Consider the following 23674-nt stretch of genomic DNA (forward strand, 5'->3'; position numbering starts at 1 on the left):
CAGCGGTGGCGTCACCGCTTACAACCCACAGCCTCTGGTCACTCACTGAGTGATTAGACTGCACGGGAGCACCAGCGTCTTGCTCCCATGCACTGCTGTCTGATGTAGCAGAGCTGCATGGGTTGAAGGAGAAAGAAGACAGAAGACCAGGATAGTGGAGGACTGAGAGGGAGTAATAAACATGGAGTCTCTAAGTGTGTCTGTGTATTTATTTCTATTAAAGTATTTTTTCTCTGTGTGATGTATTTTTTTTAACTCTTTATTGGAGATTCTTAATGGCCGGGTCAAACTTGCCTGACATTAGGAATCTCTGGCTTAATACTAGCTAGTAAAACAAAGCTAGTATTGACCCACTATTACCCAGCAAGCCACCCGTCACCAGGGCAGCTGGAAGAGTTGGATACAGCGCCAGAAGATGGCACTTCTATGAAAGCGCCATTTTCTGGGGCGGCTGCGGACTGCAATTTGCAGCAGAGGGGCCCAGAAAGCTCGGCCAACCTGTGCTGCGGATTCCAATCCCCAGCTGCCTAGTTGTACCTGGCTGGATACAAAAGTGGGGCAAAACCCATGTCATTTTTTTTTTTTAATTATTTCATGAAATTCATGAAATAATTAAAATAAGGGCTTCCCTATGTTTTTAGTTCCCAGCCGGGTACAAATAGGCAGCTGGGGGTTGAGGGCAGCCATACCTGCCTGCTGTACCTGGCTAGCATACAAAAATATGGCGAAGCCCACGTTATTTTTTTGGTGGGCAAAAAACTCCTGCATACAGTCCTGGATGGAGTATGCTGAGCCTTGTAGCTCTGCAGCTGCTGTCTGCTCTCCTGCATACACTAGTGGATGAAGTATGATGAACCTTGCAGTTCTGCTCCCCCTGCTTCTCCCTCCAGCATACAGTCCTGGAGGAAGGATGCTGAGCCTTGTAGTTCTGCAGCTGCTGTCTGCTCTCCTCCATACAGACAGCAGACAGCAGCTACAGAACTACAAGGCTCAACATACTATATCCAGGACTGTATGCAGGAGTTTTTTGCCCCCCCCCAAAAAAAATTACGTGGGCTTCGCCATGTTTTTGTATGCTAGCCAGGTACAGCAGGCAGCTACGGGCTGCCCCCAACCCCCAGCTGCCTATTTGTACCCGGCTGGGAACCAAAAATATAGGGAAGCCCTTTTTTTTTATTATTTCATGAATTTCATGAAATAATTTTAAAAAGAAAATGACGTGGGTTTCACCCAATTGTTGTGTCCAGCCAGGTACAACTAGGCAGCTGGGGATTGGAATCCGCAGCGCAGGGTGCCCAAGCTTTCTGGGCACCCCTGCTGCGAATTGCAGTCCGCAGCCGCCCCAGAAAATGGCGTTTTCATGGAAGCGCCATCTTCTGGCGCTGTATGCAAGACTTCCAGCTGCCCTGGTGATGGGTGGCTCGCTGGGTAATAATGGGGTTAGGGCTAGCTGTGTGGCTTTACCTTGGCTGGTATCAAAATTGGGGGAACCGCAGTTTTTTTTTTTATTATTTATTTATTTATTAATTTTACTGCACAATATAGACCCGCCCGCCGGCGGCTGTGATTGGTTGCAGTGAGACAGCTGTCACTCAGCATGGGGGCGTGTCTGACTGCAACAAATCATGGGCGCTGGTAGGCGGGGAAAGCAGGGAATACCAGATTGAATAATGAGCGGCAGCCATTTTCAAAAGAGGAAAAGCCGCTGGAGCTTTGTGAAGGCCATGCAGCGCCGCGCCCGTGATCGGTGAGTAGGAAAGAGAGAGGGATTGTGCTGGGGACGCAGGACGCATGCAGATACGCAACGTGCGTACATAGCCTTAGTGTGAAAAGCCACGCTTTTGGTGATCAAACCGTTATCGAACGGTAACTCGAACTGCCGAACTTGAAGCAAATCGTTCGAGTTCGTCGAACGACTCGAACACCGCCCAAAACAACTCGAATTTGAAATTGGCGAACGGTTCGAATCGAATATCGCTCATCTCTAGTGGACTGTTATGAAAATTCAGTGCATTATCGCCACATTCTAGCAAAATCCCACAACCCACATCACAACCACTATGGGCCACACCTAGATACATATAGAATTAACAACTCCCAACCGAGTTTCACAAAATTAAGTTGTTGTTTTTTTCAACATTGGCCTGTTATGCCACACATCTTGGGTTTTATTGATTGATGAGCAAAGGTATGAATGGATAATCTAATTCTCGTTATCATCTAAACATATTACCTTGGGCTATGGGTAGCACAGTACACATGCATGAAGTACTATCCATTGTGCATACATCCTGTATTTTAGTCCAGAGCTGCACTCACTATTCTGCTGGTGCAGTCACTGTGTACATACAGTACATTACTTATCCTGTACTGATCCTGAGTTACATCCTGTATTGTACTCCAGAGCTGCACTCACTATTCTGCTGGTGCAGTCACTGTGTACATGCATTACATTACTTATCCTGTACTGATCCTGAGTTATATCCTGTATTATTCTCCAGAGCTGCACTCACTATTCTGCTGGTGCAGTCACTGTGTACATACATTACATTACTTATCCTGTACCGATCCTGAGTTACATCCTGTATTGTACTCCAGAGCTGCACTCACTATTCTGCTGGTGCAGTCACTGTGTACATACAGTACATTACTTATCCTGTACTGATCCTGAGTTACATCCTGTATTGTATTCCAGAGCTGCACTCACTATTCTGCTGGTGCAGTCACTGTGTACATGCATTACATTACTTATCCTGTACTGATCCTGAGTTACATCCTGTATTATACTCCAGAGCTGCACTCACTATTCTGCTGGTGCAGTCACTGTGTACATACATTACATTACTTATCCTGTACTGATCCTGAGTTACATCCTGTATTGTACTCCAGAGCTGCACTCACTATTCTGCTGGTGCAGTCACTGTGTACATGCATTACATTACTTATCCTGTACTGATCCTGAGTTACATCCTGTATTATACTCCAGAGCTGCACTCACTATTCTGCTGGTGCAGTCACTGTGTACATACATTACATTACTGTAAAATGATTGAAATTAATACATCAAGTTATCAAATATTTCATAGTAAGACATATACGTTCATAGTTCTGTTCATGTTGGAGGGCATAGGTTATTAATAAAGTTTATAAGGGATAAATATGCCCATATTGAATATACTTGAGTGATGAGCATGGAGGGATATATTTGAATCCTTCCCGAAGCTTTCCGAAGTTTCCAGAAGGTTACGTAATATGGAACTATATTCAACTGTGTTACACTAGAATGCCCTATATGGTCTGAACAGCTGGTATATAATGCACGATGGAGGGGGCTACTGCTCGCTCCCCACATTGCCTGCTGTGAGAAGACTCGAGGCTGCAAAGATGAAGACACACTAAGAGATGACATCCCCTGCATTGCCGTTCAGGAACCAAAGAAAGATGGGTAAAGACTTCCCATTGATCAGTATGGACTAAATGAACTCTTATTTTTGCGTAAGCTATCAAAGTATATTATTTTTCCTTTCTGTAACTGAATCTTGGCAACCATTTTTAAATAGATAAAATACATTTATTTTTTACATCTTTGGAAGTTCTTTCTTTCATGCGGCTTTACGTATTTGAAGAAAAATATATTTAAGAGTATATTTTTTAACAATTACTTATCCTGTACTGATCCTGAGTTACATCCTGTATTATACTCCAGAGCTGCACTCACTATTCTTCTGGTGCAGTCATCGTGTACATACATTACATTACTTATCCTGTACTGATCCTGAGTTATATCCTGTATTATACTCCAGAGCTGCACTCACTATTCTTCTGGTGCAGTCATCGTGTACATACATTACATTACTTATCCTGTACTGATCCTGAGTTATATCCTGTATTATATTCCGGAGCTGCACTCATTATTCTGCCTGCCCCACGGGGAAGGTGGTTAACTTAGTCGTTGCCGTCAACTGTCGCTCTCACGGGCGGCGTAGCCCGAGTCCATTGCGCCAAGGCATACAGAAGATGGCTGGGAAAGGATGATGGGGGTAGTAGTAGGATGAGCAGCAGCTGAGGATCAGATAATATCTGGGGGATTCATAGTTATCCCCTCCCCCTGTTAGAATTAGCATAAGTATTATACAAACTATTCCCTATTTCTCTTGCAGGACCTGTGTGAGGTCATACCCATGTGACCAGAGGGGGCAGGGCCTCAGCCAATAAAGCTGATACCAGGAAGCAACATTTTTCTTTAGGCTGAGGCCCCGCCCCTTTTGGTCACATGGGTATGACCTCACACAGGTCCTGCAAGAGAGAAAGTGAATCGTTTGTATAATACTTATTCTAATACTAACGGGGGGGGGATAACTATGAATACCCCCCAGATAGTATCTGATCCGCAGCTGCTGTCACTCAAGAAGCTGCCGATTTTATAAACTTTACTTTCTTGGGTTTCAAAACCTAAACATCCGAGCTGACAACTGATCGTATGTATAGAATCAGCCTGATAGTGCCAGTATAGCACTGGCTTTAGGTTATATACAAAATCCTGGTGATTGGTGCGCTTTAACTTTCATACATCTGATGGCTGCAGAGTGACTGATGCATGACTATTTTTCCCAAAAGGCAAACCACAGGGTCAAGGCTGCAGACAACATAACTCCAAGTAATTCCAGTGATTTCAGCTCCAAATCTTGCAGAATTATAAATGCAGGAATGGAGGGTAACTGACACAGCAACACAGGATCAGCACTAGACAACTCATGCTTTAATGTGCATTGATTTAATGTGTAAATATATTCTGTATGTATAATTCTTAGAAATTAAGCAAATACATATTTTATTTGTTTCTGGAGACTATGGTATTTTTAGCACCCGGCCCATACTGCACCCAGTCTATATTTATCTAGTGAGTGTCAGGCTCATCCGGCACTTTTATGTGATCTAATATTCATGTACCAGAGGCAGCTTCTAGATGTGACCAGTGCAATAAGAAAACTTAGATTTTTTTTACATCTGGAACACAAAAGACTTGTGGTAAGTGACAGCTGCTGTAACAAGGAAACGTGACTAGAGATGGGGACATGTGTTATAGTAATGGAAACTGTCATCTATCTGTGTATCCATATCTCATCTCTCATTATTTCCTATTAGTCTCTCAGCATCTGTTCATCTATCAATCTATCTATCCCTCTATCTATCTATCCCTCTATCTATCCCTCTATCCCTCTATCTATCTATCTATCTATCTATCTCTCTCTCTATCCATCTATCCATCTCTCTATCTCTCTATCTATCTATCCATCCCTCTATCTATCTATCTATCTATCTATCTATCTATCTTTCCCTCTATCTATCTATCTATCCATCCCTCTATCTATCTATCTAGCTATCTATCCCTCTATCCCTCTATCTATCCATCCCTCTATCTATCTATCTATCTATCTATCTATCTATCTATCTATCTATCTATCTATCTATCTATCCCTCTATCTATCCCTCTATCTATCCCTCTATCTATCTATCTATCTATCTATCCCTCTATCTATCTATCCCTCTATCTATCTATCCATCTATCTATCTATCTATCCCTCTATCTATCCCTCTAGCTATCTATCCATCCCTCTATCTATCTATCTATCCCTCTATCTATCCCTCTATCTATTATCTATCTATCTATCTATCTATCTATCTATCTATCTATCCCTCTATCTATCTATCCCTCTATCTATCTATCTATCTATCCTTCTATCTATCTATCTATCTATCTATTCCTCTATCTATCCCTCTATCTATCCCTCTATCTATCTATTATCTATCTACCATATCTTTTCATTTTATAAGACGCACCCCAAATTTGAAGGAGAAAAATAGGAAAAAATAAGTTTTACTGTTAAAATTATTATAATCCTAGTGTCTCTTATATTAGCTCACCAGGGGGACCTGCAGTGGTGGAGCAGCTCAGGAAGGTCTCACAGTGTCAGTGATATTGCGGGCTTGTGGGGTGTCGCAGCGGGTGAGTGCCATTCATCTGCCTGCGGGATGCAGACTCCATTGAATCACCGACAGTTGACATAATGGACTTAAAGAAAATGGCTGCGGAGGCCATTAAAAGCAGTCCGCAGCCCACTTACAGATCAGTGGTGCCTGCCACCTCAACATCCCATGAGCCAGCAGTATCGCCAATGTGGTGCCCTGGCCTAGTCAGGTCGTCACAGATAACACACAAACACCCCACCCTCATCAGACAGGGACACCAGCCAAACACAAAACCCTTGTTGCCTCCCTCCAGTGACTGATGTCCACACCAGGTGGGGCGGGGCTAAGCAGTTGGCTCCACCCACCGAGGAGTTCACAGGTCTGGAGGCGGGAAAAGTGACAGAACAGTTTAGGAGGTTGAAGTGTGAGGAGCAAGCACTTGGGTGTCTGGGTAGTGGCCCAGGCACTGACAGCAAGGTTGGCAGACGGTGGTGGTCGTCTGCAGGAGTGGTGGAGCAACGCGAAACCATAGGACCGGGGACGGGCGATGGCCCGCCGGTACCGACTGGGGAGCGAACTGAAGCCAGCACACACAGGCAGGGCCATCAGACCCTGACCAGGCTTGGAGCCGCCGACAATAGTCAGATCCGAATGTGACTGGAACCCCAGGGGTTTCACAACAGCAAAAGTCCCGATTGAAGGCAACCGCCCACACCATGAGGGTATACAGCTACCGCCTAAGGCTAGAGACCCAAGGGCCAGCGCCTGCGGGCAAACGGGCTCCTCCGGTACCCATACACCGGGGAGCGGACTACCATTGGGAATCCATAGTAGTCAGAGGAGAACATCAAGGTGCAGGGAAAGACAGCCGCCATCACCTGTCCGGGGAGAGACACTGCAGCCGACTGCGGGACCCGTCCATCCAGCCGTTTGGTTTACCGAGGACTTTGTACCTTTCTTGCTGAGTGAGTACACCCGTGCCATCCGGCAGCGCGCCGCGCTGTCCCTGCAACCCCGCACCTCTCCAACCCTGCCTCCCCCTCACCTCATCACCGGGCCCCGGGACCACCGACCCCTACCCACGCAGGGGGAAAACAACATCCCAGCTGCTCCCTACCATCGCTCCTGGGATCCCCGTCACCAGCAGCGGTGGTGCCCATCTTCACCACGACCCGTGGGTGGCGTCACGGACTAAATCCCCCAAACCAACCACCCCTTTCACTCACGAGCGAGGAGCGCCGCTCGAGTCCCCGGATCCGGCCCACCGCTCGAGCCACCGAGCAGCCATCGCAGCAGCGCCGGACCCGAGCGTTAGCGAGAGAGCAGCAGCGACGGCGTCCTCCCCGCCCGCGACACCGACACTGTGTCCAATGATCATTCTGAGCTGTTCCACTGCAGTGACAGCCCGTCCTCCGAGCCCTCAGCATTGCGCCACCACCACCGTCTTAGTAACCCATATCCGGATTATAAGACGCACTCCCAATTTACCCCCAGTTTTGGGGAGAAAAGTGCGTCTCATAATCCGGAAAATACGGTATATATCTATCTCTTGTGATGGTGAAGGTGTTACTCACTCTTCTTGCTCTCTGAGGTAGTACTTCAACGCATTCATTTAATAGTCCAACCGGTTTATAAAATCACACATCAACCGCTTCTTCATAAACATAACATAACATAAGACTTCCTTCGGCTTCACAAAGTATAACACAGCCTGTTTCACCTGCGGTACACTCGCACAGGTTCATATACAAGCTCTCCTTAGAAGTATCCAAATGGAGGTATCTCAGCTTCCACTCACTGACCCTGGTTAGAGGAAGCAAAGCCTCTCTTCCCTCAGAAGATTCCTTCCAGAGGCGTCACAACCTCTAAGGTTTGAATACACTTCTCTCAGAAGTATCCCAGTGGATGTTCCACAGCCTCCACTTACTGACCCCAGTCAGATGAAGCAAACCCTCTCATCCCTCAGAAGATTCCTTCCAGAGGCGTTACAACGTCTAAGGATCAAATTCACTTCTCCACAGAAGTATCCCAGTGGATATTCCTCCACTCACCGACCCTGGTCAGACGAAGCAAACTCTCTCTTTCCGTCAGAGGATCCCTTCAAGAGGCAAGAGCCTCTATACACAGTCCTAGTCAGACCAAGCTAATCCTCTCTCTCTCTCTCAGAGGATTCCGTCCTTGTGTCACGGATGTGTCATGAGTGGCAGACAGTCCTGTGGTGTCTGGCAGTAGAAGACCAGCTGAGCAAAATGCTCCCTGACTGTCTATTATTCCTGCTGTCAGTATTCAGTGTACTAGGTATCTCCTCTGCTGGGTTTTCATCCTTTTCCCTTTAGGACCCAGTAGAGCTCCTCTTCACTGTAGCTGCTAATCATCTGTATTTCTCCTTAGGTTTAAATACTCACATTTTCCCTGAACTTGTGCAGGTGATATTAATTTCCTACAGAATCTCTTGACGCAAGCAGGTGGCTTGCAATCATCTCTTGGATCATTGTTGGTCTTTACGGAACTTCTTATTGAGTTGTCTGGAGATAAGTTGTTTTATTTTTGTCCCTTGTTTGTTATCCTTGTGTGTCTTTAGTGCCTAGTGGAGTTGAAGAAGAGCTCATCCCATCCGCTCCCTACCCTACATCCCTTCCCTTTCACTGTTCGTTTGGTACTCCTCCATACCAATCGTGACACCTAGAGACAACACAGTCTCCCTACACTGACAATGTGTCAAACAGTCAGTCTCCATTTTGACACGAGACACACCCATGGGTGAAGGTATGTGGATAGCCAGACCCACCAGTCTCACCAGGTATCCATAAAACCTGTCCCTCGAATGCCCAAATAAACCTTGTGGCACAACAAGTACCAGAGCAGATATCCAGATTTACACCACCTTCATGATACATATCCGCCGCCATATTACGCTATCTGTCTCTCTATTTCTTAATGCTGTACCAGGGTCATAGCTATGGCAGTTTAGAGGTAGCATTTACCTCGGCGTCATGTATTATTAATGGATCATACTAGGCTAGGTCGCCACCTGTGGTGTGCGGCCAATATTAGCCGCTGCTGCGGGACTTCTCTGGGGCGGATGGTGACGCAACTTGGGTGTTGCAGCTCTCCACAGGTATAGCTGGGCCCTAGGGAGGATGATGGTGGTATTAGTTGCCTATAGCAGAGGGGTGCAAGGTTGTGAGCGCCGGCAGTGACGGGACAACACAGAGGGTGCAGTTCAAGTTCTTTACTCACTGAAGTTACACCACCTTTGGAGTGTTGTGTCCCACTGTGATGGGCTTCAGCCAATCCCGGATACTTCGGAGGTCGTGGTCAGTGTTTCCTTCTTTGCGTCACCTTTCGACGGTTTCCCTCCACCCCAACTCCTGGGCCGTGGAGCAGGTGACGGGTGCCTTCCACACTCTCCGCGAACCCTAGGATCCCCCTTCTTTCCTTAAGAATCCAGGTCGAGCCTCCAGCTCCAGACCACGGGCCCCAAACTATCCGTGTCTTTGCTTGCTTGTCTGTTCCTGAGTCCAACCTCACTCGGACACTGTCCGGTGCTAACTGCCCCTTGTGTGTGAGATGGCTCCTCACTACCCCCTGTTGGTTCCCCGCCTCCCGGGTTCCTGAACTAGTGGGCAAGAGGTCCCATACCTCATGATGGCCACCCCAGCTCCTACCCTAGCCCAGTCCCAGTGGAACAGCTCCCATGTTATGTGTTAGATGAGTGTTTTGGTGTTGGTTACTGGTGACGACCTCCTCCGTATCCGAGAAGAATATTGCACCTCGCTTGAGGCGTAGTACCCTGTGGCACCTGAAGCCGCAGGGGCGCCACATTAGGGACCTGTATTTTGTTTTTGGACCCTGGAAACATAAAGTTTCACCTCTAAATTCCTCTATTTGGATCCACAACCACCTACACCAGCGTTTCCTTTGAGTTTAGAGTAGTCCACCATGATGTCTTTGATGAGGCATAATCATAGGCAATGTATCAAGTAACGACAGATCACATTATGTTTTAGCAAATGAAATAATTTACTTTAAAACTTGATAATGTCACACAATATTACATGATTAAAATTACTTTGTTGTAATGGTCAGAGTCAGTTGTGAAGTACAATGCAGACTTTACATAGTAGTACCATTGTGGAGGTGAACATGCACAGGGCCTGAGGTTACGGCTGATAAGAGATTGCCGCTCATGTTCTGTATGGACTAAACCTCATATCTCAATGTTTTCTGGTATAAGATACATAATGTCATTCTTAATAAAACATCTGAATATAAACATTTACATATAGGAACAGCACTGGTGGGGGGCGGAGGTCGTAGTTTTAGAAAAATAACAGACTAATATTGGCCAAATTATTGGCATAAGGCGGAGGCATACAAAGTAGACAGACCAAGCAGAAGTCCCAGCCCTGGTTGATCCATACCATTTATTACTGAGTGTAGAGAACCTGGACAGGATGCTCCTCCCCTGAGGAGCTGACAAGTGGTAGAAAATAGGCTCAGGAGTCATGGAAAGAACATGGAAACACTATGGTCTTTAGTCATGAGTGGAAAAACCAGATACCATGTCAGGGGCCACATTTTGGTCACTGCTGTAGACCTCACTACTTTTTGTGAATGTTACTAAAGTTTGTAAATATTTTGCTCATCAAAATGTTGGTATATTTCTTACTGGTTGATTTTAAATCACAAATTATACACATTTGCGAGCAGTGGATACAATCAAAAAGCTTTAGAAAACAAATTTATTAAAATATTGGATACATTATTACTCTTTTAAATAATTACATTCATCACAAACCAATCACATTGTGGAAATACAAACTCTTACGATTACGTTCTATACTGATGCCACACCGTCATTGTAGAAAGGGAAAGATGAGGAGGGTACGAGGCAATAGAGGTGAAGAGGATAGTGATGAGCGGGCAGTACCATGCTCGAGTGCTCGGTACTCGTAAAAAGTGATGAGTGAGCACTACCATGCTCGGGTGCTCAGTACTTGTAACTAGTGATGAGCGGGCACTACTATGCTCGGGTGCTCGGTACTCGTAACTAATGATGAGTGGGCACTACCATGCTCGGGTGCTCAGTACTTGTAACTAGTGATGAGCGGGCACTACCATGCTCGGGTGCTCGGTACTCGTAACTAATGATGAGTGGGCACTACCATGCTCGGGTGCTCAGTACTTGTAACTAGTGATGAGCGGGCACTACTATGCTCGGGTGGTCTGTGCTCGTAACTAGTGATGAGCGGGCACTCCCATGCTCGGGTGCTCGGTACTCGTAACTAGTGATGAGTGAGCACTACCATGCTCGGCTGCTCAGTACTTGTAACTAGTGATGAGTGAGCACTACCATGCTCGGGTGCTCGGTACTCGTAACTAGTGATGTGTGAGCACTACCATGCTCGGGTGCTCGGTAGTCGGTACTCAGTTGAGTCCCCCATTGACTTCCATTATACCTGGATACTTGAGTTGTGCCCATTTGAGCATCCAGCTGCTTGTTACGAGTACTGAGCACCCGAGCATAGTAGTGCTCACTCAGCACTAACTACGAGTACTTAGCACCTAAGCATGTTAGTGCCCGCTCATCACTAGTTATGAGTACCGAGCATCCGAGCATGGTAGTGCTCACTCATCACTAGTTACGAGTACCCGAGCATGGTAGTGCTCGCTCATCACTAGTTACGAGTACTGAGCACCCGAGCATGGTAGTGCCCGCTCATCACTAGTTACGAGTACTGAGCACCCGAGCATGGTAGTGCCCGCTCATCACTAGTTACGAGTACTGAGCACCCGAGCATGGTAGTGCTCGCTCATCACTAGTTACGAGTACTGAGCACCCGAGCATGGTAGTGCTCGCTAATCACTAGTTACGAGTACAGAGAACCCAAGCATGGTAGTGCCCGCTCATCACTAGTTACAAGTACTTAGCACCCGAGCATGGTAGTGCCCACTCATCACTAGTTACAAGTACCGAGCACTCTGAACATGGTAGTGCTCACTCATCACTAGTTACGAGTACTGAGCACCCGAGCATGGTAGTACTCGCTCATCACTAGTTACGAGTACAGAGAACCCAAGCATGGTAGTGCCCGCTCATCACTAGTTACAAGTACTTAGCACCCGAGCATGGTAGTGCTCGCTCATCACTAGTTACGAGTACTGAGCACCTGAGCATGGTAGTGCTCGCTCATCACTAGTTACAAGTACCGAGCACTCTGAGCATGGTAGTGCCCGCTCATCACTAGTTACAAGTACCGAGCACTCTGAGCATGGTAGTGCCCGCTCATCACTAGTTACAAGTACCGAGCACTCTGAGCATGGTAGTGCTCGCTCATCACTAGTTACGAGTACTGAGCACCTGAGCATGGTAGTGCTCGCTCATCACTAGTTACGAGTACTGAGCACCTGAGCATGGTAGTGCTCGCTCATCACTAGTTACGAGTACTGAGCACCTGAGCATGGTAGTGCTCGCTCATCACTAGTTACGAGTACTGTGCACCCGAGCATGGTAGTGCCCGCTCATCACTCGAAAAGAAGTCTCTTGATCCAATCTATGTTAGGTCCAAGCAAAAGACATTTTAGGTCATCTTCTAGATGTAGTTTCCTTATACTGTAAAACATTTTACAAAAATGTTCTTCTAAAGTAGAGTAGAGGGTCTCTTGACATGTCCATGGCTCATACATTAAAGGAATCCTCTTTGTTACGCTGCTACTTGAGTTCGGGAAACAGACCTCCAGCTAAAGTTGACCCTATAACCCCTTTTGTTTCTGTTGTGGACCTCAAGAGTGTGGAAATGTCCAAGGCTCTCAAGGCACCTTCTGTTCCTATAGAATCAGACCCTACAGTTCCAGGTAGGGAATATAACCAAAAATAGTACCCAGTAGGTTGTCCATTTGGAATTTGGTTATTAGGGTCTTTTTGCTGAGTTTTTGGAGCGTGAAATTAAGCAGAAATGCAAAGTTATGAATTTTTGAGGATGAATTAGAGAACTTCTACTCAATTTTTTGCTCCAAGGTCTCCTAACAAAGTCAGTGTGCACATAGCTATAGGCGTTTACTTGGCCATTCTTAAAAAAGTATCTGGGTTGCCATGAGAAAAAAATCATATGTATGAGTTCAATGGAATAAAATAGCCTCAAAACTGGGAACAGATGTAAAATGTTTGACCAAAACTTTATGCAAATAGCAAGAACTGTGTGTAATATACAGAAAAATAAAATAAATCGCTAAACAGATTTTTCTAGAATGATTGGATTTTTGCTTTTAGGGTGGGATAGCGTGAAGATCACAATGTAAACCATTTCGGGACTGGTTGATTGCATTATTTGCAAAAAAAAATAATTTCTGGGATTTGCAGAATATTTACCAATTTCACACCAGTCTTTTGTTGCCTATCCTCAGCTTCTTCTATGTTGCCTATCTGCATTCTGACAAATCACCAGTGGTGACAACACATCCAATGACGTCACCATGGATGTAGCATCACAACTATGTCCTGTGATTGGCAGCCATGGTCATCTGGAAGGCCATCTCTGCAGACCAGGGAACAGAAGAAGAAGCTTGGAAGGCGCAAAACGAGATGGAAACATTTTGGGATCGGCTTAGCTACAATTGCTTTACCAAGCAGAAAAGATGAACAAATCAATTTGCAATTAATAGAATTCCTTAAGAATTGCCAAACAATTTGCATTTGCCAGAAATTGAATTTATTTTGCAATTTGTTTTGGTAAATTTTGGCAAAATGGCTGTAATTAGCTGCCACTTTGGTGTATTCTGAGGTTCCTGAAAAAATTGAATTTTTGTCTCACTTTTCCTTAAAGGGAACCTGTCACCAGGTTTTTCCCTTATAAGCTGCGGCCACCACCAGTGAGCCCTTATATACAGCATTCTAACATGCTGTATATAAGAGCCCAGTCCGCTGTGCAGAACATAAAAAACACTATATAATACTGACCTAGAAGGTCACTCCGGTGCACAACAGTTGGATGGGTGGCGCCGTTCTCCTGCACCGGCACCTCTCCTTTCAGCCATATTGGTCTTCCTTATTCTGAAGCCACAGTGCATGACCCTTCTACATCATATACACACGTGGAGGCATTGAGGTCCTGCGCAGGCGCACTACAATACTTTGATCTGCCCTAGGCAGGGCAAATCGAAGTGTGCCTACGCAGGACCTCAAAGCTGGCACGTGTGTGTATCACGTAGATGGGTCATGCACTGTGGCTTCAGAATAAGGAAGACCAAGATGGCCGAAAGGGGAGGCGCCGGTCCCGGAGAACGGCACCACCCATCCGACTATTGTGCACTGGAGCGACCTTCTAGGTGAGTATTAAATAGTGTTTTTTATGTTGTACACAGCGGCCTGGTCTCTTATATATAGCATGTTAGAATGCTGTATATAAGGGCTCACTGGTGGTGGCCGCAGCTCATAAGGGAAAAACCTGGTGACAGGTTCCCTTTAATCCTCCCCATTTTCCTCCTACCGCTGTCGGTCGTACTCTGTTTTCTGTCTTCTACTTTCTGGGCTTCCGGTGTTGTCATTCTTCACCAGGCCCCACTTATTGATGTCATTGACGTTAATCCATAAGTTATGCTCCACTTGACTGGGTGCGGCACGACACTTGTCGTTAACATCCATGACAAACACAACGTGGGGTCGAGAAAAGAACAGCAGCCTTGGAACACAGAAAGAAGACGGAAGACGGAGGACTGACAACTGTGGAAGAGGTATGCGGAAGTTGAGATTCCTTGTGAAATTGATTCTTATCAAATTTATTCAATGTCAATTAAGTTTCCCGGCTGATTTAGAGCAAATTTGCCAAATTAAAATTGTCAGGTTCCCAGATTTGCTCACATCCACCCATTAATTTACAGCTTGATCAGCATTTCTGATCTACAAGGCGAAAATCAAACATGGCTAATTTTGTTAGATTTGTTCTCCCCAATTTGTTCTTAAGCAGATTCTAATACTGTCAGCAAACCTCATACAGAGGGAGGCCACTTATCAAATGGTAATGAATATAGCAATAAGAGGCTAAAATTTAACTTTTAATTCTAATATATTAAAAGCCCAAGAGGGTACATGTAACCATGAAACTCTCCAGTGCTCTAAGATCTCAATGGTACCTTATCATAGCACAGGGAGTCAATAATGTATAACAAACACAACAAAAAAACACAAAATACATAAATCATAAATTGAGTAGATTATATCCACCCATGGGACAGTGGTCCACTTGCTAGGGAAGAAAAAATAATCAAAAAAACTCAATATACCTAAATCAAGAGCTGAATATTGGTCCTCAGTGGAGAGACCAATATAATTGCTATTGCTCAATATAACAAATAAATGGGAACAATCTCACCCATATTCAGTGGTCTGGGGCAACTCAGGATCTCCTCCGTGTAGGTCCTCCTTATGTCGTCAGGTTGTCTCTGACCCTACATAAACCTAGGAGATTAATTAAACCTGTTGCCCAGACTTCTGTCCTCACAAGGACAGACCACAGCTGGCCCTCTCTATATACCCCTACACCGATCCTAGCCACGTCCCGACGCGTTTCGTCACACACGACTCATCAGGGGACTCCGGTGTTTAGATAGAGGCCAGAGGTCCTAAGCCCTCGCTCCCAGAATAGCATAAGGGACTTATGCTATTCTGGGAGCGAGGGCTTAGGACCTCTGGCCTCTATCTAAACACCGGAGTCCCCTGATGAGTCGTGTGTGACGAAACGCGTCGGGACGTGGCTAGGATCGGTGTAGGGGTATATAGAGAGGGCCAGCTGTGGTCTGTCCTTGTGAGGACAGAAGTCTGGGCAACAGGTTTAATTAATCTCCTAGGTTTATGTAGGGTCAGAGACAACCTGACGACATAAGGAGGACCTACACGGAGGAGATCCTGAGTTGCCCCAGACCACTGAATATGGGTGAGATTGTTCCCATTTATTTGTTATATTGAGCAATAGCAATTATATTGGTCTCTCCACTGAGGACCAATATTCAGCTCTTGATTTAGGTATATTGAGTTTTTTTGATTATTTTTTCTTCCCTAGCAAGTGGACCACTGTCCCATGGGTGGATATAATCTACTCAATTTATGATTTATGTATTTTGTGTTTTTTTGTTGTGTTTGTTATACATTATTGACTCCCTGTGCTATGATAAGGTACCATTGAGATCTTAGAGCACTGGAGAGTTTCATGGTTACATGTACCCTCTTGGGCTTTTAATATATTAGAATTAAAAGTTAAATTTTAGCCTCTTATTGCTATATTCATTAAGCAGATTCTAACAATAATGGTGGGATCCAAGGACAATCTTAGTAGACAGCTTTGCAACCATTTACTGGTCAGTTCCATCATCCCAGAAATCCAAACTCCATCGCTCTTGTAGGATTTGACCGTTGGGTGGTAGACCTTCATAGTTGGCTTCATAGAGTTCCCAGTAGTCCAGCATCATACAACCTTACCATTAACAATATTTTTTCCCCAATTTTTGGTGGATGCCGTTTCCAATATGTGTAGTAGATGTATTTTACGTCTTTATGCCAAATGCTATCAAGGGAAGTGGAAACATGTTTTTGCTTCTAAATCTTATGTTGGTTCCATAATGGAGGTCCAAATGTTAATGGGGAATCAGATCCTTCTCCGTAATTACTGTAATGTTAGCAAATGATATAGGCTTTTCATTTAAGAAGTACAGGGCTTTGAACAAGCACTGGACCTTTCGTTGCTTATTGGGGTTCAGGACATGGTGTTTTCTTCAGTTGATCAACCAAGGGTGGAGTGTTGCCAGATGTATGTGGCAGCTACTTTTACCCTTGTCCTTATAGGAGCAGACAAGTATCGACCTGTGTATTACATTTATCTAAAGGGTGTTACAAGCCTATAAAAATAATTTTTAAAAGGGTTTTTACCACCTAAAAATAATAAACCTGCAGGCCCAGTTAGTGCACTTACCAGGTGCTTGCGGGTCTTTGCTTTCGGCATCCGTTCTCAGCACATGGTAAATGGCCACTTTTGGCATTTTTGATCATTTTTGCTGTTTCAAGGGTGAGAACAGGAAACAGAGTCTGGGGACACAGTTGGGACCAGTTGAGGGCCAGAATGGAACACGCGGCAGATGGTTGATGGTCATTATCACTTCTTTTATCATTGTTGACTGGTCAAAGCTCTTCTAAAAATAATATTCATAGGCTGAAAAATCCTTAAAAACTTTTTTTTTTTGTCGTAGAGAAAATTTCTAAAGTTTTCTTGTTGGGTAGAGAAAGGGACATACTTGCAGTATCGGGAACCGGAAGTTAGTTGGCGTGACTGACTTAGTTGGTGAACGCGACCTGGTGTTTCCTTCCACACGCTCTACCTGGTTAGTGATTGCCCTTTGGCAGGTCATTTTCCGCTGACTGACTAACTCTGGTGGCTACCACATCCCTACAGTCCAAGTACATTCTCAGACACTGCGAGTGAGCATGTCCCGATAAGCAGTTGGTGCACCATAGCACGCAGGAGACTCCGGGCTGTGCCCACTTAGCCGGCACGCTTACTCTCTAAGCCGGACCAAGGCGAGAAACCCGACAAGTGGTGTACTGCTGTCAAGTAATGGTGGCACGCAGGTGATGGATAATACAACCAATGATAAGTGGGTCGGGTGTGCTGAAGGAAACGCCAGGCAATGCCCACCAAGGTGGGTGTCACGCAAACTGAATAAGCTGATCACGCCCACTAACTGCCGGTCCCCAATACTGCAAGTATGCCGAGAAAGGTCGTTTGGGTCCCCAAATGATGAAGACCCTGAGTAATTTCCCCTTTAACCCGGGCCATGACAACTTGCACCTCAATCTGAGGATGAGGGCTTCCTAATCGCTAAATTTGTCACAAAAAAAATGGTAGATACACCTTTGTCCCCAGCTCTAGGTCAAAACTATTCATTGGCAGTAAAAATAAAATATTAATGGCCGTGTTCATATCTTTAATCCGTGAATATATATTCATGTAGTGAAGTTTCCTGGCATAAGAACCTGACGTCAGCCTGTGATTTATGAGAGAACGTTGGCCCAGTCACGACTCCGCCACTTTCCTGTAAATACTATATTTTGCTTTTGCCGGCTTAAGTCTTAATGCATTTTGCCTTAGGGAATGATAAATTGCTGATTTGTGAGACATAAACCTATTGTTCCAGGTATTTTCCTAAGCCTTGTACATTGTGTTTCCAATCGAAACTCTGCATTCAAAGTCCGCTCTTTCCCTATTTACCGTGTCTGTCTTGCAATGATCACATTCTTCACCCTCTCAGCCATATCATTCAGTATGACTACCCTAGTAACTCATCTTTTTTATTTATTCATTTTTTTATTCGAAGCCGAGTATGCTATGTTACCGCTATTGCTAAAATATAAAGTCCATTTGGTAAGGCTAGGTGAAGGCATCACGAAAAGAAAGATAAAAAGTTCTCCAGATATCGACCTTAGCGGAAGGAACCTATGTGTGCGCCGTGAGAAAGGGACTCAGAACACGGATAGGAGAACATGAAGTTCACCGCGTACTTCATGTCTTTGCTTTTTTTGTCCCACTTGTAGATGGCGGTAAGCAAAAGCTTATTTTCGACCTTCCGGCCCATGATTAGAAAGCTCCCGCTCAAGTTGTCCAGTTGAGGACATTGACATTCACCGGCGTTCTTAATGTACAGGACAAGTTTTCGGAACTCCTTCCTCTTGAGTTTTCCAGCTTTTAGAACCTTCTTCTTCTTCTGGGCGGCTATGAGCTTCAGATCTCCGTTCTCAATCTTCACCTCTTTGATTCGCATCCGTAGAACTGGAATGAATTCAAGAAAATAAATAAGGTCAGTCTCGCTGGAAAGTTAAGTGCATACGTAACCAAATGTTTGAGGTGCTGTCTATTTTCCTTATCTCGAAAATATATTTATACTGTTTTAAGTAAAAGAAGGAAAAAAGAGAAACAAAGCTCTTTGTCGGCTACGGTCAACGTGCCAAAATATTACATAATGGTGAGCGTGAAGCCTCTCATGCTGCACATTAGCTAATGCAAATGTTCCCTCTGTTGCTGGCATTTGTAGTCGTTGTGAAGAGATTTGATTTTATGATGTATTTGTTGACATACATTCTGATGGAAACCTTGATCTGAACTTTTTTTATTAGTTTTTCAGCCTTACTTTCCCGCTTGCCGGGTATGACAAGCGTGGCTGGGGGTGTTCAGACCTACGTGCGTCTGATGCACAACAATACACAACTAACAAAGGGGACACAATAACAGCGGGGGGCCCTGGAATTAGTAAGAGGGGACTATGGGACACCTCCTATATAGTCTTCACAACTGTCACCGAGCAGGAACCTGAGACCCTGAGAAGACCCAAAAAATGCCCTGACTAGTGAGGTACAGGTGGGGTTCACTAGATCCCATCGCTGCACTAACAAGACACAAGGTAAGGTAAGAAAAACGGGGGGGAAAGCAACAAAAAGGATAAAGTCTAAACGCAGGAAACAGCAAAGCAGAACCTTCCTCCAAGGCGGCCAGAGAACAAATGAGTTTGTATCTTCAGCAAGGAATGCTGGGAAGACACCTCTATTTAAACTAAAGGGGCGAGGCTACAAAGTAGTTGCAGCTGAAACACTCAGCTAGGAACTGCTGGGCAAGAAAACTGACATTAACATACTGATGTACTGGAAGAAAAGAAACCACGTTTAAATGAAGAGTCCCAGATGGAAATGAGGGATCCCAACCCTGAATTCGTCAGTAGTCTCCTAAAAATAGAGACGACCGTGACACTTTTGGAGGTAATGAGAAGATTTAGAATTGCTACACCACAGTTCTGAATTAAAGGGGTTTTCCTGACTTAACATATTGATGTAATAACTACAGATGAGTGAAGGAATTCAAGTGGAATTATATTTAACAAAAATTAGAATTCTCCAAATTGTGGATTGTTGTAAGTGAGACATTTTTCTTAAACATAAAAGGCCATCAAAATGTAACCCCCCCCCACTTATACTCACCCCACTGCTCACCTTTCCCGACTTTCTGCTCCTCACTGTTACCTGTCTGGTCCTCATCGCATCTTTAGAATGCTGACGCATGCATTGAATTCCCTAGGCCTCTCAAGTTGGGCTGGAGCTTCCAGTTTTGATTAGGCTCAGGATGATTATGTGTGCGTGAGGTTATGGCGCACACTTGCGCAGAACCCTCTGAGATTTCTTCAGAACCTAAAGATGTAACGAGGACCAGAATGTCTGAAATATCTGAAGATGCAACGAGGACCAGAAGATCTGAAGGATCTGAAGATGTGACGAAGACCAGAAGATCTGAAGATGCGATAAGGGCCAGAAGATCTGAAGGATCTGAAGATGTGAAAAGGACCAGAAGATCTGAATGATTTGAAGATGTGATGAGGACCAGAAGATCTGGAGGATCTGAAGATGCGGAAAGAACCAGAAGGTTGGAAAGATGTGAAGATGTAACAAGGAATAGAAGCTCTGAAGAACCTGAAGATGCGACGAGGACCAGAAGGTGTGAAGGATCTGAAGATGGTATGAGAACCAGTTGATCTGAAGATGTGACGAGGACCAGAAGGTCTGAAGATGTGACAAAACCTGAAGATGTGAAGGATCTGAAGATGCGACGAGGACCAGGCATTTGACAGTGAGGATTAGGCATGGATGGGCCAGAGAGGTGAACAGTAAGGTGAGTATAAGACTTTTTTTGCACGCACACACACACACACACACACACACACACACACACACACACATACATATATTTGTGGTGGTGAGAAACAAATTTCAAATACCAAAATTACGTTTTTTGGTCGCCGCAACATTTCTTTAAAATGTAATAACAAGCGATCAAAACATCGCATCTACCCAAAAATGCTATAATTAAAAACACCAACTCAGGACGCAAAAATAAGCCATCACTGAGCCCCAGATCCCGAAAATGAGATCGCTTCGGATCTCGGAATCTCGCAATTCTTCTTTTTTTTTTTTTTTTGTTATACAAACTTCTGATTTTTTTTGTCACCACTAGATAAAAGTAAAACTTAACATGTTTGGTATCTACGAAGTTGTACCAACCTCGGGAATCATATTCCCTGGTCCAATACAATATGGGGCAAAATGAATGATGTTGTTCGAAAGTACAACTTGTCCCGCAAAAAGCAAGCCTCAAATGGCAATATGACATAAAAATAAAAAAGTTATGGCTCTTGGAAGAAGGGGAGGGAAAAAACGAAAACGCAAAAAGGAAAATCACCACGGGGTGATGGGGTTAAACATATGCTGTATGCAAATGACTCACCAAAAATCCAGCAAAACTACAAGGGGAAGAAAAAACAAAAACAAAAAAAATCTTTCGGGGTTGAAGGGGCTTAAAGGAAAACTCCAACAAGTTCTAAGAAAAGAAAACTTGAAAGAAAATGTAAAATAAAAAATTTGACACTTAGCAGGAACTTCATGTTTTCTCCACAACATTTCCTTACTGAAATTAGGAGTATACTGATCGCCTATGCAAAGGATAAGCCATCAGCATTAGATTGGGATGGTCCTGCGCAAAAATCAGATCATTTTGGGTCCAACTTTTCGAAAATCAGTTGACAAAAGCATCTCACATCTTGCAGTTCCGGAAGCAACCACTATAAAATATGGCGCTGTTCTTGGTAGACAACTTAAAGTTCACCAATCACCAGAATGTTCCTATATAAGCTAAAGCCAGTGCTATACTGGCAGTATCAGGCTGATTCTATACATACCTTTAACGGTCAGCTCGGATGTATAGGTTTTATAGGTTTTGAAACACAAGCAAGTAAAGTTTGTAAAATGAGCAGCTTTTTGAGTGGCAGCAGCTGCCGATCAGCTGAGAGCTGGGGTGGGTATTCATATGCTAATTTTATTATTGAATCGTTTTAATAAGTGACTAGAAGGACCTGTGCTGATGTCATACCCATGTGACCAGAAGGGGCGGGGCCTCAGCCAGCAGAAATATAATATTGCTTCCTGGTATCAGCCGTTGGCTGCGGCCCTGCCCCTTCTGGTCACATGGGTATGACATCAGCACAGGTCCTTCTAGTCACAAAGTAAAACAATTCCATAATAGAATTAGCATAAATAATAATAAAGGGGGAGGGGATAACTATGAATACCCACCCCAGCTATCAGCTGATCGGCAGCTGCTGTCATTCCAAAAGCTGCTCATTTTACAAACTTTACTTGCTTGTGTTTCAAAACCTATACATCTGAGCTGACAACTACAGGTATGTATAGAATCAGCATAGGTTATATAGGAAAATCTTAGTGATTGGTGCGCTTTAAGGCATCAGATATCTGACATCGGATATCGATAATCAAAAACTAAATCTAATCAGTCAATATTGTAATTTTTGGAATTTTTGGAGTAACCCTTTAAAGGATGATGAAAGCAAAAGAAAAACAGCAGCACTTATGGTAATTTCCTATAACATTTCTGCGGTGTGTGGCCCGACCACTGTAAGTCCAATGTAAATGAACACATGAAATTACAGCAGATTTGGCTGGTCGGTGTTTTCTGTCCTGTGGTACACGGCCATGTTTTAAGAAGGATTTATGGGAAAATAATAGCAGATCCCACTTAAACATTGGCCACAATTTTGGATAAAGTCCCAGTTTAATCCCATAAATTGGAGAGTTTGTCTTGTTTCTTGAATTTGCACTTACAGAAAATTCTTACACCTTAAATCCAAAAATAAGCACAAGGCAGATATCTAATATATAAAGCTGAGTGTATGTATGTATGTGTGTATGTATGTATGTGTGTATGTATGTGTGTGTGTGTGTGTATGTATGTATGTATGTATGTGTGTATGTATGTATGTGTGTATGTATGTGTGTGTGTGTGTGTGTATGTATGCTAAAGGAATCCGCACCGTCACATTTACTATCACAACATTTTTCACAGACACCTCATGTGACCCAGGGAACGTCATAGACTATGTTTTGATGGGAAAATTTAACCCTGCGCTTTACAGTTGCTCTCCAAAAAACCTGCCTCCATTAAAGTCAATAAAGCTGTGAGCTACAGGTTATTAATTGCAGCTGTAATTGGTTGCTATAGGAACAAAGGACATTCTTAGTATAAGAAGCTTATGTGTGAGGTAATAAGATGTCAGTGGGGAGACAGATAGAGAGAGACAGAAAGAGACAGACAGACATAGGCACAGACAGAGTAAGAGGGGCAGACATGGAAAGAGACAGACAGGAACAGAAAGAGACAGACAGGGAAAGAGACAGAGAGCGACAGACAGGGAAAGAGACAGGGTAAGAGACAGATAGGGAAAGAGACAGACAGGGAGACACACAGACAGACAGGGAAAGAGACGGGGAGAGAGACAGACAGGGAGACACAGACAGATAAGGAAAGAGACAGGCAGACCAGGAAAGAGACGGGGAAAGAGACAGACGGGGAAAGAGACAGACAGGAAAAGAGACAGGGTAAGAGACAGACGGGGAAAGAGACAGACAGGAAAAGAGACAGAGTAAGAGACAGATAGGGAAAGAGACAGACAGGGAGACACACAGACAGACAGGGAAAGAGACAGACAGGGAAAGAGACAAGCAGACAGGGAAAGAGAGGGGGGAAAGAGACAGATGGGGAAAGAGACAGACAGGGAAAGAGACAGGGTAAGAGACAGATAGGGAAAGAGAGACACGGAGACACAT

At 44.4% G+C, this 23674-nt stretch overlaps 2 protein-coding genes across 5 annotated transcripts in view; one reads left to right on the forward strand and one right to left on the reverse strand.

Annotated features, from left to right (window-relative positions):
* The first annotated feature begins 3361 nt into the window (after nucleotides 1-3361).
* Nucleotides 3362-23674, forward strand: part of GOLGA7B (golgin A7 family member B) — a 377547-nt gene continuing 357234 nt past the window's right edge. The window contains exons 1-2 of one of the 4 annotated variants that reach the window (XM_075348404.1): nucleotides 3362-3495; nucleotides 18551-18813. The gene's annotated coding sequence lies outside the window, so the exon portion shown is untranslated. Of the gene's footprint in view, nucleotides 3496-4939; nucleotides 5029-18550; nucleotides 18814-23674 lie in introns of those variants that run through there. The other 3 variants (XM_075348405.1, XM_075348403.1, XM_075348408.1) reach the window with 3 other exon arrangements.
* The window catches only part of SFRP5 (secreted frizzled related protein 5), a 93988-nt gene continuing 86551 nt past the window's right edge, over nucleotides 16238-23674 (reverse strand). Inside the window, exon 3 of the mRNA XM_075348401.1 lies at nucleotides 16238-18785. Within this exon, the coding sequence (XP_075204516.1) occupies nucleotides 18439-18785 (347 nt within the window). The 3' untranslated portion in view covers nucleotides 16238-18438. The remainder of the gene's footprint in view (nucleotides 18786-23674) is intronic.

Source organism: Anomaloglossus baeobatrachus, chromosome 5 (genome assembly GCF_048569485.1).
Source record: "Anomaloglossus baeobatrachus isolate aAnoBae1 chromosome 5, aAnoBae1.hap1, whole genome shotgun sequence".
Lineage (NCBI taxonomy): Eukaryota > Metazoa > Chordata > Amphibia > Anura > Aromobatidae > Anomaloglossus > Anomaloglossus baeobatrachus.